At 38.1% G+C, this 17976-nt stretch overlaps 1 protein-coding gene and 1 pseudogene across 1 annotated transcript in view; both read left to right on the top strand.

Moving 5' to 3' along the window:
- The window catches only part of LOC111636502 (peptidyl-prolyl cis-trans isomerase G-like), a 49029-nt gene extending 40211 nt beyond the window's left edge, over positions 1-8818 (top strand). Inside the window, exons 15-17 of the mRNA XM_023381767.1 lie at positions 5385-6405; positions 7917-7984; positions 8059-8818. Coding sequence (XP_023237535.1) covers positions 5385-6405; positions 7917-7984; positions 8059-8644 — 1675 coding nt within the window. The 3' untranslated portion in view covers positions 8645-8818. The remainder of the gene's footprint in view (positions 1-5384; positions 6406-7916; positions 7985-8058) is intronic.
- A 1275-nt stretch (positions 8819-10093) lies between these two features.
- LOC111636493 lies at positions 10094-17361 on the top strand (annotated as a pseudogene).
- The last annotated feature ends 615 nt before the right edge of the window (positions 17362-17976 follow it).

The following is a 17976-nucleotide window of genomic DNA, read 5'->3' on the forward strand; positions in this document are numbered from 1 at the left end:
TATACAGGTAACCCCCGTATAACACGGTAGTTACGTTTCAAAAAATTGCCGTGTTATGCGAAACAAAGAACTAGTACGAAAAGGAGGGTTAGGTTCCAAAAATTAAAAAACATGCTACTATATTTTCACAATTAAGATAAATATCTTTATTAAAATTTTCTTAAGCGATACATATTAATATAAATTAAACAATGTTTTCTTTGTCATCACTAAGCACTATTAAGGGCGTTTTTTTTTGGCAAGATATCCTTATTCTCAGAGCATTTTTCTGCATTTTCTTCAGATCCATGCTCTACCTTTTGCAAAAAATGTTATTTTAGATTGCTTGCTTTTAGTTAAAAGATCTTTATGAATTTCCTTATATGGTGCTAAGCACTTATGAAGAATCAAGCAAGTATGGAATAAGGGAAAACATCTGGCAATGTAAAATCAGAAGCATCAAGATATGGCAACATGAAAAAGTTTCGAGAAGGATTACATGTATCGACAGAAGGCGGAAAAGAATATTTACATACTTAAGTACTAATAGTTTACGAAAATTATTATTTTCGTGAACTATTAGTACTTAAGTATGTGAAAATTTATTACATTTCATGTTATACAAGGGTTTTACCCAATTCTTGAACTGTGTTAGAGTGAATCCATGCAATAGAAGTGTCGTATTATACAGGGGTTACCTGTATTTTTACAGTGATTGTATCCTTGTATTAATACTGACATCTCGGAACTTTTCAGAATACAGCAACAACCAAATAGTATAGACTGCAGTACATATGGAATTGCTTTTGGTGTCAAACCCGCTACAATTCAATATGATCATAGATAAATGCATTCTCACTTGTTGAAAATCTTTATTTGTCTAAATTATAGCATTTTCCACAGACTCCATTTAAATTAAAGGTGTTGTTGGAAAAAATTCAACCTTTGCCACTTTCTCCAAATAATAATTTGAAATATATTTAAAGAATTATTTTCAAATNAAATTATAGCATTTTCCACAGACTCCATTTAAATTAAAGGTGTTGTTGGAAAAAATTCAACCTTTGCCACTTTCTCCAAATAATAATTTGAAATATATTTAAAGAATTATTTTCAAATTTATCTTTCCATTTATTTTTCCGCTATTAGAATCCACGTGCAACATTTTTCATCTTACGGCCTTCCACAGACAAATACATTGTAGCTGAATTAATCTAACTGTTTATAAAGCATGAAATGAAAAAACCAATGATATCTTCAAAAACATACCTGTAAACTTTACAGATACAGAAACTGCCATCAAGAATGCATAGATCAATCGTTCTCAAATTATTACCATTTTATCTTACTTGTTAGATGTACACAAAACATAGTCATTGAATGAAGATTTCATACTTTATTATGTTTCACATTCATAATTATTTTGCTATGGAAAGTTGTGATAATGGGAACATGAAGTAATCATTCCAACATTAAAAGACGTAACAGTGAAATAGTAAAATATCAAGAATTTTCATTACTTACAGTTTTGGTATTGGTGTCAATGTCATTTTAATAAAACGATATTTCAGTTTTCAAATGCACACTTGTGGATTTGAAACAGACTTATTTCATTACTAATTAAATTATTCCAAAGTTTATTTCAAGGTAACTCCTTCAAACTGGTTATAATCATATTATATACACTTATGCAAAAGTGAAAGGAATTTTGATACGTCATGAAGTGTGCATTTGAAAATTGAAATATTGTTTTATTAAAAATGACATTGGCACCAATACCAAAACCATATATAATGAAAATTTTTGACATTGCTATTACAGATTTTGACATCTAAATGATTACTTGATGTTCTTGATATCATGACTTTCCATAGCGAAATGATTGCGAATGTAAAACGTTGTCATTGAATGTGTGTTTCATAATTTATTGTGTTTCATGTACATTGAACAAGTAAGATAAAATGGTAATAATTTGAAAATGATTGATCTACACATTCTTGACAGCAGTTTCTGTACATGTTTTTGGACATTAATTTACAGTTGCCTCCCCCCATAACACTGTTAATTATTCTGTTTTATATGAATTCCATGTTGTACGAGTCACTTAGATTTTACAAATATATGAGCCGTTCACAGCTAAGCACACATATCTGTCAAATCTAAGTGACTTGTACAACGTGGAATTCATATAAAATGGAATAATCAACAGTGTTATGGGGAGGTTAACTGTATTTTAAAATAAAATGTTTTAAGCATTTGGCTCTACCCAACTTCTTTCACATATCAATGTAGGGTAATTGAATGCCAACTAATCTGTAGATTGTGCATGTAAGATTCTAGTATAGACTAGACACTACTCCCACACAGCTTAAGACAAAGACTAATACATGTAGTAATGAACAAAGGACATCTGTACTATTGTCAGCACAAGTATGAGTGAATGAAATTCACATGTCAGGAGTAGTGATGTGCCGGATATCCGTATCCATATCCGTATCCGCGGATATCCGAGGGAAAAAAAAAATCCGTATCCGTATCCGTATCCGTTACTTTTTAGCGGATCTTTAACGGATCTTTTATCTTAATGAATTTCATTACTTATATGAAATTTTAAAGATAGGTAGCAATAGCACATTCGTCATTTACTATCGTAAAATATTTCCATATTACACTACTAAATTTTTTTGTCGGCATTGTTTTTATTTTAATTTAACTCAACACTCTCCAAAAACACAAACGTAATCTACGCTATCCCGTGTCACACTAGCCACAAACCAGTGTTTCCCAACGTGGGGCCCACGCCCCACAGGGAGCAATTGGATTGCTAAGGAGGGCAATTCGAAAATGGACTTGTACTTGTCCAGAGTTTAAGTTAACAGTATAGCCGCTGTATATGTTAGGGAGACTAGAATTTTAGAAAGGCTTAGGTGGGGCATAGCAAAAAAAGGTTGGGAAACACTGCACTAAACTATTGTGGCGGTACGCTATATTTTTGTAAATATTAATTTTAGTTTAGTTTCGTTTCTTCTTTCTACCCTTTGTTCTATTGTTCTATTTTCTTCTAAAACTTTCTTATCTATTCTCTGTCCCTTGGCTGGGATAAGCAGTTCCTAGAACTTTGAGGAGCAAAGGTGTAAACAGAAGCCGGAGAAAAAAAAGAAGTGACGTAGCAGATCATTCGTAAACTGGACAGCAGAGTGTACGGACGAGGTGAGAATACTGGGAGTCGTATTTTCAATGACCGGATAGTTCAGAAAAAAGATCGTGTTTTAAGGTCGTATTGACGACTGTGGAAGAAAAAATCCTAATTATTGAAGAAGAGAACTGGCCAGTTATAAGAGAAGGGCGTGTGTTATCCCACCCAACAGTATGCATAAAGAAACAAGCCGAAAAAAGGGACAAAACCCCAGATATCTCTATTTCTATCTTATCTATCATTTTTTCTGTCTTCTTAATTCTATCCCTTTTTCTGTTATTAGTGTTAAGTTAGTGTTTAAGGTTAGTTTTAAGGTTCCGGGTTATATTGTCGCGATCGGGATCTGTATTGTACACGTGATTTGGATACAGCGAACTATTATTATCGCTGTAATTTCGCATGCTACTGTTTGTACCGTGAAGTTGGAATCCCCCGAAATAGAATCTGTATAAAGACGCAAAAAAGCTCAATTGGAAAATTATATTAACTTTTGTTACTTTATCCTGTCTGCCTTTGTGGTGAATTCTAATTTAGCACATTTTTACACCATAAACAAAAACACGCGCAGTGCAAGTCAAAACACGTCGCGTTATTAACGCAAAGCGTCAACTATCGGTCCAAGGTCACACGCACCGGCGCTGACTGAGTACGAAAGTTGAGATCCGTATCCGTATCCGTATCCGTGGATCTAGACACGAATGATCCGTATCCGTATCCGTATCCGCGGATATACATTTTTAACGATCCGGCACATCACTAGTCAGGAGCAAGGTAAGCCTTGTCAAAAATGCTTGGACAGTGTTGCCAATCAAACTTTGGATCTGCCAAAAACTTCCCCACTAGTGTCTATGACACAAAATGAGCAAGAAAGGATATGTGTTGGCTAAAATGTGTAGTTTGTTGTGATGGCACTGTATTGTCTGTAGCATATTTTCTCTTCACTGGAATTGGCATTGGGGAGGTTGGGAGTGGACATTCCGGCTTGTACTCTGGGAGTATGATAGTTTTATCTGCTAAATGGAAACTACAACTTCTTTTCCATTTATGTTTAATGTGAATGTCTTGCTATTGCATGAGAGGACATTGTAGATTTGTCATATGGAGGCTGTAAAGGCTTCTGTACATAATCACAGCACGACTCCATTCTTTGTAGATAAGTTGTGAGAGGAATGGTGCACTCTAGGCACTGGTTTTAAGTTTGTCATCACTGTCCTGAGAACTTGGAATGAAAAATTCTTGCAGTAGTCTGAGGCTGGTGCCATAAAGCATGCTGCTCTCTGTGGAGGAGTGTATGTGGCACTTCCATACATCTTTCAGTAGGAGTGACACTTGATAAGTCTTAAGTGAATGATGAAAATGTTCAACGCAGACAGATGGCAAGAAACAAACTTCGAATATTCCAAATGGAGTTATAATGGTCATCTTTGATACATCATCTGGGTTAACCAATATAAGATGGAAGGCTCTGACCAAGTTGATTTTGGAAAATATTTACACTCCTCATAAATTTTGAGCAGAATCGTGAATATGTGGCACTGAATAATGATTGGAAATAGTTATTCTGTTCATGTCACAATAATCTCTGGTAATCATTAGGGCCCCTTTGTACCATATGGAGGGGAAAAGCCCAATTGGATTTTGATGGTTGCCATATACCTAGTTCCATAGTGTGGTGGAATCCCTGCCTCACTACTCATGGTTAGCAGAGTGCAGTCTATGAGGTTTAGCATATACTGGTGGTCCACATGTCTTTATATAATTTAGTGTTGTGCATGACCTTGTGTGAAAAAGGCTATCGGCAAGTGAGTTATGGGAAGTCCATGAGGCACTGAAGAATCAGGGTTTACAGTTTTGATTGACATAGGTGGTCTTGTGTAATATCTTCCCTGTGTAGTGAGGGCAACCTGTAATCTGTTTCTGATAAGTTCAAAGTAGGCTAAAAGGTGCACCAATTATAGGCTTCTAAAGAATTTAACATAAATCATCCAATACCAATTTTTGAGTTTAACTAGCAGTGTATCATGATTGACAGCATCAAAAGCCTTTGCCAAATATAAAGTAACTGTATTAACTGTAGTACTTTTATCTAAATTTGGTGTCAAATAAGTATGATAGTATTTGAAGCATGTAGAAATTTTAATTTAATTTGAATACAATAATAGAATTTTTGTTTATATACAATTAATAGTATTGTTGTTTTCCTTTTTAGTAGTCCTGAAGGTTATCCAGCCGAAAAGGAAACTAAACAAAAATCTCCAGAAACTGTGAAACCTCCAAGACCTCCCAAAAAATCTAGTGAAACCTCCAGGTATAATAAAGAACCTGACGGTAATAAAGATAACCAAATTGGTAGATCCAGAGATAGAAATTCCAGGCGACATCATTCCCCAGATTCTAGAAAATCTAAAAATAGAACAGAAACAGACTATTCTAGCAGAGATGACAATAAATCTAGAAGACGACAGAGTTCTAGAGAAAAGACTTCCAGATCTGATAGGAAGAGTTCACCCGATCATCATTCTAGAAGCAAATCCTACCATAAAGATAGTAAGCATTCTAGCAAAAGTAATAGAAGGAAAAGTGAAAGAGAGAGCGATAACAAATGTTTGGAAAAAGGTAAGACGACGCCCAAATCAAAGGAGAGACGTGGTCCGATATCGTTTGAGTCGGAAGAAGAAGAAGAACTGTTCCAAGCAGAAAAGCACTCCCAAGAACAACCCGAGGCATCTAAGTCTCCCATTATAGCTTCTGAAATTAAAAGTCCAAAAGTCTCTCCACAATTGGTTGATTCCCCCAAATATAACGTAGAAGTTCAAGAAACTCAAGAAGAAAATCAGCCAGAGACAAGCGAACATTATGTAAATAAAGGAAACGACGAAATAATGCCAGAGGCCGACGACAAAAATAAGCCCGAAGAATGCGAAGAGAAAGCAGAACCTCCTCTTGAAAATGATACTAACTTAGAAGTAGAAAAGGAGCAGACTGTAGAAGAAATACAAATGGAAAAGGAAGGTAATGTAGAAGATATATTAAATTCTGGCAAACCAGATCGCTATGGTAATTCTCCTATGGAGATAGATTCAGAAGGCATAGTGGAATCGCCAAAAAAAGAAGAAACCGTCCACCAACCATTGGAATTGCTTCTTCCCGAGAAAATTCCCTTGCCAGAAGAGCAATGTGCACCTTTGTCTTTGCCTTTGCCCATCGTTGAACAAGATGAGAAGAAAGAAGTAAGTTAGTTATTTAATTTCAGGCGTGTCCCATAAATATAGTTTTACCTAGTAAAATTAGTTTTTAAAATGATAATTAATTCTTGACATAATTATTACATAACGATCACATTCCAATGAATATTTTTATTTAAAATTTAATAAATAAATTTATATTTTTCATTTTTTTTATTATCCCATAAATATAGGTCCAGTATAAAAAAATTTTTTTTTTAATTACCAAATTTTATGTAATTAAAACATATTTTTGCCACCAGAGAGTGCTAATTACTGAATTGCAAATGGTGGCAAAATTTCAAACAAATTAATTAATATTTTGTGTGAATTTTCAATGTTAATTTATCACGGTATGTTCCAAGGGACTTTCAAACATAGAAACAGGGCTAATTATGGCTTGGACGGAATCTAGACTATCAAATAGACAAATTGCAATAAAACTCAAAAAGATCTCATAATTTAATTAACAATTTTATACATCTAGGGGACGCATATGGTACAAAAGGACGGTCTTTCAAAGTAACTTCATGAATAAAACATTTAAAAGAAATTGGTGATAATTCATCATCTATACGTCAAATTGTGGTAAGACCCAACATTCTGGTATCAAAATCAACAGTTTCCAGAATTGTAAAAGCTTTACTTTGTAAGAAAAGAAAACCCATCTCTGCCTTAACAAATGCACACAAGCAGAAGAGGTTAAAATGGGCCAAAGAAATTATGGATTGGAAAGAGAAATGGAGTGATGTAAAAAAGTTTTATTTGGATGCCAGTATTATTGGCATGGTTTAAAATGGGAAGAAGAGAGATTCAAAATGTCAACAAGGTGGCAGTTCTGAGACGATACTGGCATCATTTGGATGGAATGGAAAGTCTAATGTGGCATTCATACAGGGCAGAATCAGAATGAATGCAAATGACTATCAAGAAATGCTAGAGACATATCTTACCATAGGAGACCCAAGATGGATCTTCCAACAGGACAATGCCTCAATACACAATACCAAGTCTACCTATGAATGGTTTTTGTGTAATGGAGTGCAGTTTTGGATTGGCCACCTTGCAGTTCTGATCTCAACCCCAATGAAAACATGTGGGGAATGCTTGCTAGAGCTGTGTATGCAGGAAGCAAGCAATACTCCACAGGAACTGAAGAATGCTATAGTGGTTAAATAGGATAAAATTGAAAAAACACCTGTAAACCTTAATCAAATCTATGCAAATCGTGTATATAATTCGATTTTGACTAAGGGAGGTCATATTGGGCTTAAAAAATATTTTTTATTATATTTTGTTACTGTTAGGTCATACTCCCTATATTCATGGAATACTAAAAAATTGAAAAATGAATTGTATAAATTATATTTATTGGAATATAACTTATGTAATAATTATGTCAACAATTAATTACTACTTCATTTCTTTGAACAATTAATTATACTAGGTGGACCTATATTTATGGGATGCACCTTAGTAATTTTAAGAATCTTAAAGTTTACTTTTCCATCTCATAGGAGAAAATAGAAAAACCAGAAAGCAGTCAGATTAAATCCAAACCAGAGGACCTCAATAAAGACGAAAAGTTAGTATAACATTGCTATTGTAATTTAAAAAGTGAATATAAATGTAATTAAATTTTTTGTGTTGTGGAAATAGAAAGGAAAAAAAGGAGAAACAGTCGACCGTCGAAAAGAAGAGTCACACTGGCAGACGTCACAGAAGTCGTTCCCGGAGTCGTAGCCAGGAAAAGTCTCCGTCACAAAAAAGTTCTGGTCGTGGCGGGCGGTCTTTCCGGCACAGGTCGCCCGTTCGAAGACGTTCCAGATCCCGTTCTAGAAGTCAGAGTTATCGGAATGTGAGGAGGAGATCCAGATCGCCGGACAGGAGCCGCCGCCGCTCCAACAGTCGCAACCGGCCTACCAGAATCCGACAGCGTTCCAGAAGCAAGAGCAGATCTCACAGCCGCGACCGAGCTCTCCGCAACAGAGGCTGGAGAAGTCGTCAGGGTTTTGGATGGCGACGCACCCACTCTCGCTCCAAGTCTCGCTCGCGTTCCAGGTCGGTCCGGAGACGCAGCAGAGACCGTCGAAGACGAAGAAGCAGCAGCAGCAGTCGGAGTAGCAGAAGCAGCAGCAGCAGTAGCAGTCACAGTCGGAAGAAGAGCAAAAGCCACCGACCGAGAAGAGGTTCGACGTCTAGCGGTTCCGCCTCACGCTCTCACAGTTCACGTTCTTCCTCTTAATTGTTCCTTCGGTTATTGAGTGTACAGACGAGGACCTTAATAGATAGTCTGCACGTCAACAAAACATTCGTTTATATAGAAAGCCATTTCACAATCATTTCTTCACATGTCTGTCTGTCCCGTATTTTGACGATGACTCTGCCATCACCATAAATAAATTTGGCTGTAAGAAGAGTTTTCTGGATTTTCTTTAGGGGATACAAAATTATTTCAGGATATTTATTCTGTCTAATAATTTGGATAGAAAGCAAAATGGAATGACAGATCACAATTAAGTTAGACTAACCTAATTGAAATACTAAAAAAATATAAAATCACCAAAAATAAATGAAGCTTCAATTTTTTAAAAGCTTAGTAAAATAAACCATGGCAACCTTTAACCTAGGACTTTAAGACAACGTTTAAAGTAGGAGCCTTTGGCACAGAAACACTCATCCCATTGAAAGGGATCTTTTGGCATATTTGTGCATTCGAAGTGATGTCCTTCATGGTTACAACGGGCATCCCCTCGAGCCCCAGTTATCAGTCATTTCTACGTGCAAGATTTAAAGGAAAGGACAAGACAAATGACAGGAAAGGTGGTTTCTGCATCTCAGCGGCACAGAGTCGCTCGTTGCCATTAAGCAGTAATTACTTACTGCCAAGACCCCGTCACTGCCACCGCCACACTCGTCAGTCTTGCTCCAAATGACTTCTGGCCATTCCCTATGTCGGAAAAGGGTATGGAGACAGGCTTCGCAACCGTGGAGGACGTTGAATCGAGTGTAGCGGTTGAACTCCCAAATATTCCAAAAGAAAAACCTTCCAATGATGGCAGGATCGATGACCCACTTGTGTGCCAAAGGGTCTTATTTTGAAGCTGATTAGGTGAGCATTTCCATATGTTTTCCCATAATTGTGATATAGCAATGCAATGGTAACTTTTGATTGCGTGTGTTTACCAATTCATCATCTGGTGCATTGCTCTTTAAGTTGCGCAAACCGTGCGATGCAGTGGGCCAATACAGCAATCAATCAAATGTATGATCAGTTTATCAAAATTAATGTTCAATCATTCTTTAGGCTGTGTACACATTAGGCGTTTTGAAACACGTGCTATGGTAATGCGCATTTTAAAGAACCAAGAGTTCTGCATAAGTATACACACCCAAATCTGCATTGATAGATTTTGGTTAGAATGTACATTTCGTGGGCGTCAGCTGCACGCTTTGAGATACATGTGCTGCCATGTTGTTGTACATTCGATCACGCAGTTTCGGGTAGAGTGAATGCACATTCACCAAAATGGAGAACGATCATTTCGATAGTGATATATTTATTGATGAAATCTAAAAGAGACCAGCCATTGTCAAATGATTTTATAGATATTCTAAAAGAATTAAAAAACTTCGGTTCATATTGTCTTAGTTTTGGATACAACGTCACAAATATTCCATGCGTCAGTCTATCTTGTAATATTGGATGCACCCAAAATTCTCTTTGCCTCTGCCATCGTCTTTTATAGCGACAATGGAGGAGCCACACACAAGCAATTACTTTCATGTCCATTTCCAAACTGAGCCAGTGTGCATGCTCTACTAAATGGTCGTCGAGCGCCAAGCTAACGCACGTTTAACACAACGCAAAACGCCTTAAAGGGGATTTTAACTCTAGAGGTCAGACTTGCTTAATGTTAATAATCATGAAAGTTCATGTTATCAGAGACCTTAAAGTTATTGTATTTGTTTTTTTTCCTTCTTCAAAAGAGTTTAGTAACTACTGTCAATATCCAAATGCACGAAAATTCAAATTTCCTTTCCGACTTATGGAGGATAAGTAACTTCAAAATTCTAAAACATTACATTAATAATGAAATAAAAAGGTAAAAGACAGACCAACTTTGCAGAGAGAAACACTTTAATTACTTTGGTACATCCCGTACATACATTTCTCCAGTAGGGTTATTTCGTACACGGCTCAAATTCCGACAATTATCCATCACAGGTTTCCGTTTTAAGCTACAACTTATATACCCGACAAAAGTTTCCCAGCATGCTGCTGTCAACATGTTCCTGTCTTTAAATTTTCCCAGCATGCTGCTGTCAACATGTTCCAGCATGTTCCTGTCTTTAAATTTTCTCTTTAATGTTATAAACAATTTTAATGTTGGAATATAGGAGAATTATTAACTTTCAATCTTACGGCTGCTTGATGTTCCAACAATCTGATCTTCAATTTCCTTTTCGTTTCCCCAATATAGAAACTTGGATCAATACACCACTCCTTCTTCTGATGGGTCTTTTTTTAATACCTTCCACAACCTATTATTTTGAGTTGGAGCCAGTTTAATTATAACAATATCCTTAATCAAGCTTTATTTTTCAAATAAACCTTTTATATAAGTCAATATCTTCATCATCATTGCCTTTTCCCATGTTTATATGGGTTTGGCATCTCCTCCTCTAATATGTTTCCTCCATTTCTTCTTATCAAGGGCATCTTCTCTCTTAACTCCCCTCTGATTCAAGTTTTTCTCCATCTTATCTTTCCAATGCAGCTTTGGCCTTCCTCTTTCCGACATAATCTGTTTCGCTCTACGTGGCCAAACCACCTCAACCTGCAGTCTTGCATCTTCCTGCTCAAGGGACCAACCTTAACAGAACCTCTAATAATCTCATTCCTTATTCTGTCTTTCCTTGTAACTCCACACACGTATCTCAACATTCTCATCTCTGCCATTTACATCTTTTGTTCTTGGGCTCTTGTGATTGCCCATGTCTCGGCCCCATACAACATTGCAGGTCTAACAACTGATTTGTACAACTTACCTTTCAGTTTGCAGCTAACTTTCTTGTCACCTAACACAACACTCAGCTTCCTTGAGTTCAACCATCCACATTGAATTCTATGTTGCACTTCAGAGTTCAATCCTCCCATATCTTGACAAAGGTCCCTAGATACTTAAAACTTGGAATCACAGGAAGTGGCGCATTTTAGATTTTAATATACTGTCAATATCTGAGATCATGTATTTTTTACAAAAAGTTATCGTGTAGCAAGAATGTATTTTTGAAACATTTTGATCATTCTCTTGGATGTTGGTTTGCTTTTGGTTTGTAGCCACAGGGTGAAGACTTAGGCAGTTGCTGATGGTGTTTAGATTATTTCAACCAACGTGGGGCTTTCGGAGAATGGTTGTACGAGTGTCATAGAGTTTGGTCCAGTTATTTAAATGAAAGGTAGTGTCATTATCATTGAGATGGTAACTACACTTGTTGGTTTGATGAAGGCCACGCTTGTGAAGTGGTTGGTGATGAGCATGTTAGTCCAGGCACAAGTGATGAGAAAGTGTGGGTGTCGGATGGCATTGTATATGATCAGATCAGAGGGGGACAGAGATTGGATAGCCAAGGGCAATGATCTTTTTAGTTAGTCCAAGCATTATTCATGTCCCTGGTGTTATCAGTGTCGACGATGGTGATGAAGTATCAGCAGCGGTGATAGGTGTGTATTGGTTCAGGTGCTTTTACCCAGGGTATCAGCTTTGTGATTGATGGGGATGCCGGTATGGGTGGGGACCCATTGATGGGATGGAATTTGTAATCATGGTGGGATTGGTGGTTAATGGCCTGTGCAATGTTGCGGATGCCATTAACCACCAATATAGAAGGGGAAGAGTCAGAGATGCAAGAGGGCAGATAGGATGGATTTGGAATCTGTACAAATGGAAATATTGGTGTGATTGACAGGAGGGTGGATGATTGCTTGAAGGATGGTTACTCCTTCAGCAGTAAAAGTACTAGTCATCGGGTGGAAGGGAGCATGACTATTGGAAATAAGGTCAATATAGGCAGTGTAACACGATTAGTGAGTTTGGAAGCATCTGTACCAATAAGGTGGAGATGGACTGGGAGTCGAATAATGCAGTGACAATGGGCCTGGAAAGGGAGATCACTAAGGTGAATGAGTGTATTGATGGGTGTAAAACAGCATTGTGAGAAGAGGGAATAAGTCAGGATGAATGTGATGATTCCCCAGCCATAACAAGGTGTGGTAAATACATATATTTACCACACCTTGATGTATCTTGATGAGGGCAGCATAATCGGGGTGGTGGCTGAGATTCCAGATGATGCTGAGGTGTTGACATTGCAATGGTTGTGATAACGGAGGGTAAGGGATGGTTGGTTGACAACATGGGGTAGTGATGTTGGCAGTGCATTTAGGGAGGCCTAGGCTAAGTTTCATGTAACGTTGGTGGATGGATTTGAGTAACCAAATGACTTGGCTGACATTAAGGGAAATGATGGCTGGAATGATATATTCGAGGATGCTGCCTATGGTGCTGTCTGCGATGGAGAGGTCACAAGGAATCCACCATGATTGTTATTAGAGAAGATTTTGAAGATATCGAGTAATTTGTGGCATTTATTGTGGATATAGGTAATGTGAGGGTTCCAGGAATGATGGGAATCAACAAATAGACGAAATATCTTGACAGAAGATGTAAATGGCATAAGTTGACCCTGGATGGTGAAGGTCTGGTTGTGTGGTCAGGTTTGTATTTGAGTGTGTTATAGGTATCTTTGGTGGTGGTAGTGGTGTTAGAGGCACATTTGGCAGGAAGTTTAAGCCAGGTTTCGTAATTGTTGTGGGGAGGTGTTAGTGGTGACAGTGAAGGAAGAAATAATAGATGGAGTGTTATAATTTATTAATCATGAATTCAAGGATTTTGATTGTTTAGTGATGCCTTGTTGAATGGCAATAAGTTGGTCAGTTATATAAAATTATGTTTTGATTTGGAATTTAGTCGGTTTGTTATTTATTGCAGTGATGATGGTTTTTTGGGTGTGTGTGACTTTGCTATTGTATAGTCTTTGAGTGGATATTTTCTTGGATTTACTTGATTTTATGACAGTCCTGGTGATGTTAGGGGGAGCATTATGTTTGCACTGCTAGTCTAAAGATAACTTTTTCTGTTTGGTAAAAATGGCAGGTGGTAGATGTATAGCCATGTGGTTCGTGTGGCACTCCTGCAGTATTTCCCAGAGTGGCCACAATGGTCGCATTTATTACATAGGAATATGCGGATAGGATCGGGTATATGAGTGTTAACGGTCAATGTGGCTGCAGACTACAGTCAATTAGCTTTGTCTTTATTGCAATGGAAACGTGTTACAAAAATTGGAAGACTGTTGTTGTATTTGGCAGGAACATGTTTGACGGCATAGGTGGTGGCATAAGAGCCTGGCGCAAGATGGAATTTGATTGGGGAGTTCTTGATGCGGTGTATTGAGAGGAGAGAAGGAAGGTAGGATTGTTCCATTTCAACAAATGACACGACATTGACTCCTTTATGAAGATCAGATAAGGGAACGATTGACGATTCGGCCGTCGACTGTGGGGGGGTGATTATTGGCGAATACGACTCGGCACATTGGGTCAAATAAGGCTAATTTGGCATAGACGACTTCGGCGGAAGGTGAAGTCGAAATGGTAGGGGACCTATTCCAAGTAGTATCGTTAAGCTAACGAATATGATGATAACCAGTTTCTATCGGAACCATGTGATTGGCATCTAATCAACTGATGAGTATTACCGAGCCGTACATTGTATTGCTTAAAAATAATTACCTTAACTATTTATGAATAATTGCTTTCTTGTTAAAATTTAAAATAAGTAGCTATAGCATGAACATTATTTCTGAAATAGGTTAGGCATATATTTATATTCAATCAATCACTTCTCACCATCTTTCCGGATCTTTTTGAGCTGACTCCATTGGAATTCAGTCAGCTATTTCGTGCCACAATTTCTGGCGATTGTTTACAGTAAAGGAAGCATCTAACTTCCACGACATTGAGGGTTGTCTTCTATAAAATTAACGAGCATCTTGAACTGGACAACAAAGCCAGCGAACTAAAAGTTGCCTTTCTTCGACATTTTACACTGCTGGCCATCCAAAATGGAACACCCTGAAGGAAGCATCCAAATCAAGTAAAATTTGCAGCTATGAGATATGCAATTGATTAGCATTTCAGTGCAGACGCACATCACAGGTGCCTGTTGTGCCACCTGCAAGCACTATAAAGAGAATAGAAGGCCATTTTAAATTACTGAAATTGTTCTTTTGTGCATTTTTTTGGTGTAAGCAGCTTCAGTATGCCACTCAGAAGAAAACGAGCATCTTTCGAGCACGTTTCTGAGTTCGACCGAGGAAGAATAGTTGCTTATAGGGATTGCGGATTATCCTTTAGAGAAATCGGTGATCACGTTGGATGTAACCAAGCAACTGTGGTGTTGATCTGTAATCGCTGGATGCAGGAAGGAATGACGGACTGACGAGACTGATTGCACCCACCTTGTTGCACAACTGCACGTGATGACAGGCATATCGTGCGCATGGCAGTGATGGAGCACTGTGCCACTCACAAACCATATCAACAAATTCGGTCTGTTGTGCAACAGTCGGTGTCTGCGCATACCATTTGACGTCGTTTGTAGCAGAGTGGAATGTTTGCAAGGTATCCATTGCTGCGTTTACCGTTCAGTCAAACCACAGGCATTTGTGCCGGCAATAGTGCGATGAACAACTGACATGGTCAACTGAATGGAATGACATTGTTTTTACTAACTAATCCCACTTCTGCCTGAGACACCATGGTGAGAGACTGCTGAACTGTTGCCTTATGCATCGCCATACTGGTCCTAGACCTGGTATTATGGTTTGGGATGGTATTGGATTCCACTCCTGAACTACCTAGTATGCATTGCTGCTACACTGACCAGCCAGCTCTATATCTCTGAGGTGTTGGAGCCTGTTGTCCTCCCATACCTTTAGAGCATGAAGTCATTTTAGATTCCCAAGCATTAAGTACAAAATTTGAATGAGTGCCATTGCTATATTCTAGTCTTACAGATTTTGTCACTTTGTCGTTTGGCTGGTGTCCAACACTTTATCTAAAATTTTATCTGCATTTTTTCCTCGAGTTTGATATTCTCCAGTATTTCTAAATTGCTTTACTGCTAAACATATTGGGAGAATTGCAAGCAACCGCAATGACCGGTATAGTGACATAGAATGGGCTATTTGTAACCAATGCAATGAATCTCGTTTTATCTTGTAAATATGCCAAAGCTGCGGATGTGCCAAGTATAATAGCAGTTGTACTGAAAATTATGAAACCCTTCTGCTGAATGGCATATTTTGCTCTTGGCAAAAGAAACCACACGGCACGCATTGCTCAAGACTTCTTCGCCTATCAGATTGCATTGCTACCTTGGCCTCCCGATCTCTCGTCTATAGAAAACGTCTGGTCGATGATTGCAAAACAACTGGCCTGGAATACACCACCCGCTGCTACACCAGATCAACTTTGGCAAGATGTGGAAGCAGCATGGAATGCTATACCCCAACAACATATCCAAAGCCTCTTTGACTCAATGCCGTGGCGTGTAGCAGCGGTTATAGCCAGCAATGGCGGTAACACTCCATACTGATTCCATCATCATCCTCATTTTGCAAGAGACTGTATTTTCAATCATTTGATCTTTGTACAACGCGTTATCTCCCAAATAAATTTGGCTGTGATATCTGATCCTTCTTGGTGATGCATTTTGGATGGCCAGCAGTGTAAAACACAACTATTTCATTAGCGCTGGTACACGACTTATAAAATGGCGGCTTTCAGTCACGTGATAAAAATACAATGTTAAGTAAACTGATTGGTTAAAGCGTAATAGCTGTCGATAGCGTGGAACCCAGACGCAACTCGACCGACTAACCCAGTTGCTCCGTTAAGCCACTTCGAGCATTCCGTGAAAAAGTCAAATATACAATTAAAAACTGTTGCAAAAGAAACGCCGATACAATGTATGGGAATGTAATCGGCAAACGCCAACGACGTCATATACTAGACCGAGATTCCAAAAAGTTTGCCACCCCCGGTTTAAAGCCGATGTATGGTAAGTGTTCCGCGGAAAAAAGATCGAGAACCACGGATCTGGAGAAATTCGAACGTCCTATTCAACCTGACAGGGAGACGTTCGGTGGCTATCGTTGAGGGGAGGAACGGTAGAATTTGAACGCAACTAAACGTTACTTTTCGCGGTGGATGGAGGAAACTTCGCACGAGCATATCCGTGTATCCGACGGCCGTTTATTCTCCAATAAAATTCTATTTATTTTAATTGTAAATTGCTCGCTATTAATTATTATTACAGTGTTTTATGGCACCGTTTCGCCACAGAATATTCTAACGTAATGTATTTAAGTTATTTCGTGCCTCTGGCAGTCGGAACGAAATTATATTTTACCGCATTCTGGTTTAGAAAATAATACATTTAATCGAACGGTAACATCTTTATTCAGAGGGGTAAATCTCGCGAAGTGTCACGTATACAGATATGGTTTCTTTGATATTGTAGTACTTTAGGAAATGTCCACATAGGCGATAAAACTAATGCAACTACTAATTTGATTAGTTTCGACGGAGACAGCGAGTGATAAGGATGCTACTTATTTTAAACCATTTTGATGGAGTATATTACGATTGCGTATCGTCAGAAATTATTATTAGACTGGAATCTGACCGGTTTTATGTCGTATAAAACTAACTACCGGTACAAGTTTGTTTAAGACTCGCAAAAGGCCTACCGGACGATCGGGAACAGTTGTCCCTAGCGCGAAAACGAAGGCAGCTGCCCAGCCAATTATCTAGTAACTTAACTATCTTATAGTCGTCAATGCCCCTTATATTCGAGCTACCGTGCCAAATTCGGTTCCTTTATCTTCACCCCGTCCTGCGATATTGGCGCCTATTTCGCTTAATATCTCGGGACGGGGCGAAGATAAAGGAACCGAATTTGGCACGGTAGCTCGAATATAAGGGGCGTTGACGACGATAAATTTGGGATGTGAAAGGTCGAGGGTGGACACCCGTCATATCTCGCAAGGGTCGGACTTAATGAAGATTTTACTGGCTGTTAGCATTTATAATGTTTTATAAAATTCGTCATAGATGTCGCCACATACTTATCAAACTATAAATTGTAATACAAATGTTATTTTTAAAATAAAATCTCGTAAAAGCCGCGAAGTTACGCAACTCGTTGCTAGATTGTTTTACCTTTAAAGACTATGAAAAATCAATAAATGGCAGCTCGGGGCTTACTAGGCCAACGAATTCTTTTTAAGTTTCCAACACAACGCAATTGTTTTAAATATTTAGTTAGTCTTTACCTGCGTGGATTGTCGTGGCCGCACAATGGGGACCCATATTCTAATCTAACCTATTCTAATGAATTACTAAATTATGAAATTTATTAGAATAGGTTAGATTAGAACGTGGGT

Source organism: Centruroides sculpturatus, unplaced genomic scaffold (assembly GCF_000671375.1).
Source record: "Centruroides sculpturatus isolate CEXI.00-Female unplaced genomic scaffold, Cexi_2.0 scaffold1108, whole genome shotgun sequence".
Classification (NCBI taxonomy): domain Eukaryota; kingdom Metazoa; phylum Arthropoda; class Arachnida; order Scorpiones; family Buthidae; genus Centruroides; species Centruroides sculpturatus.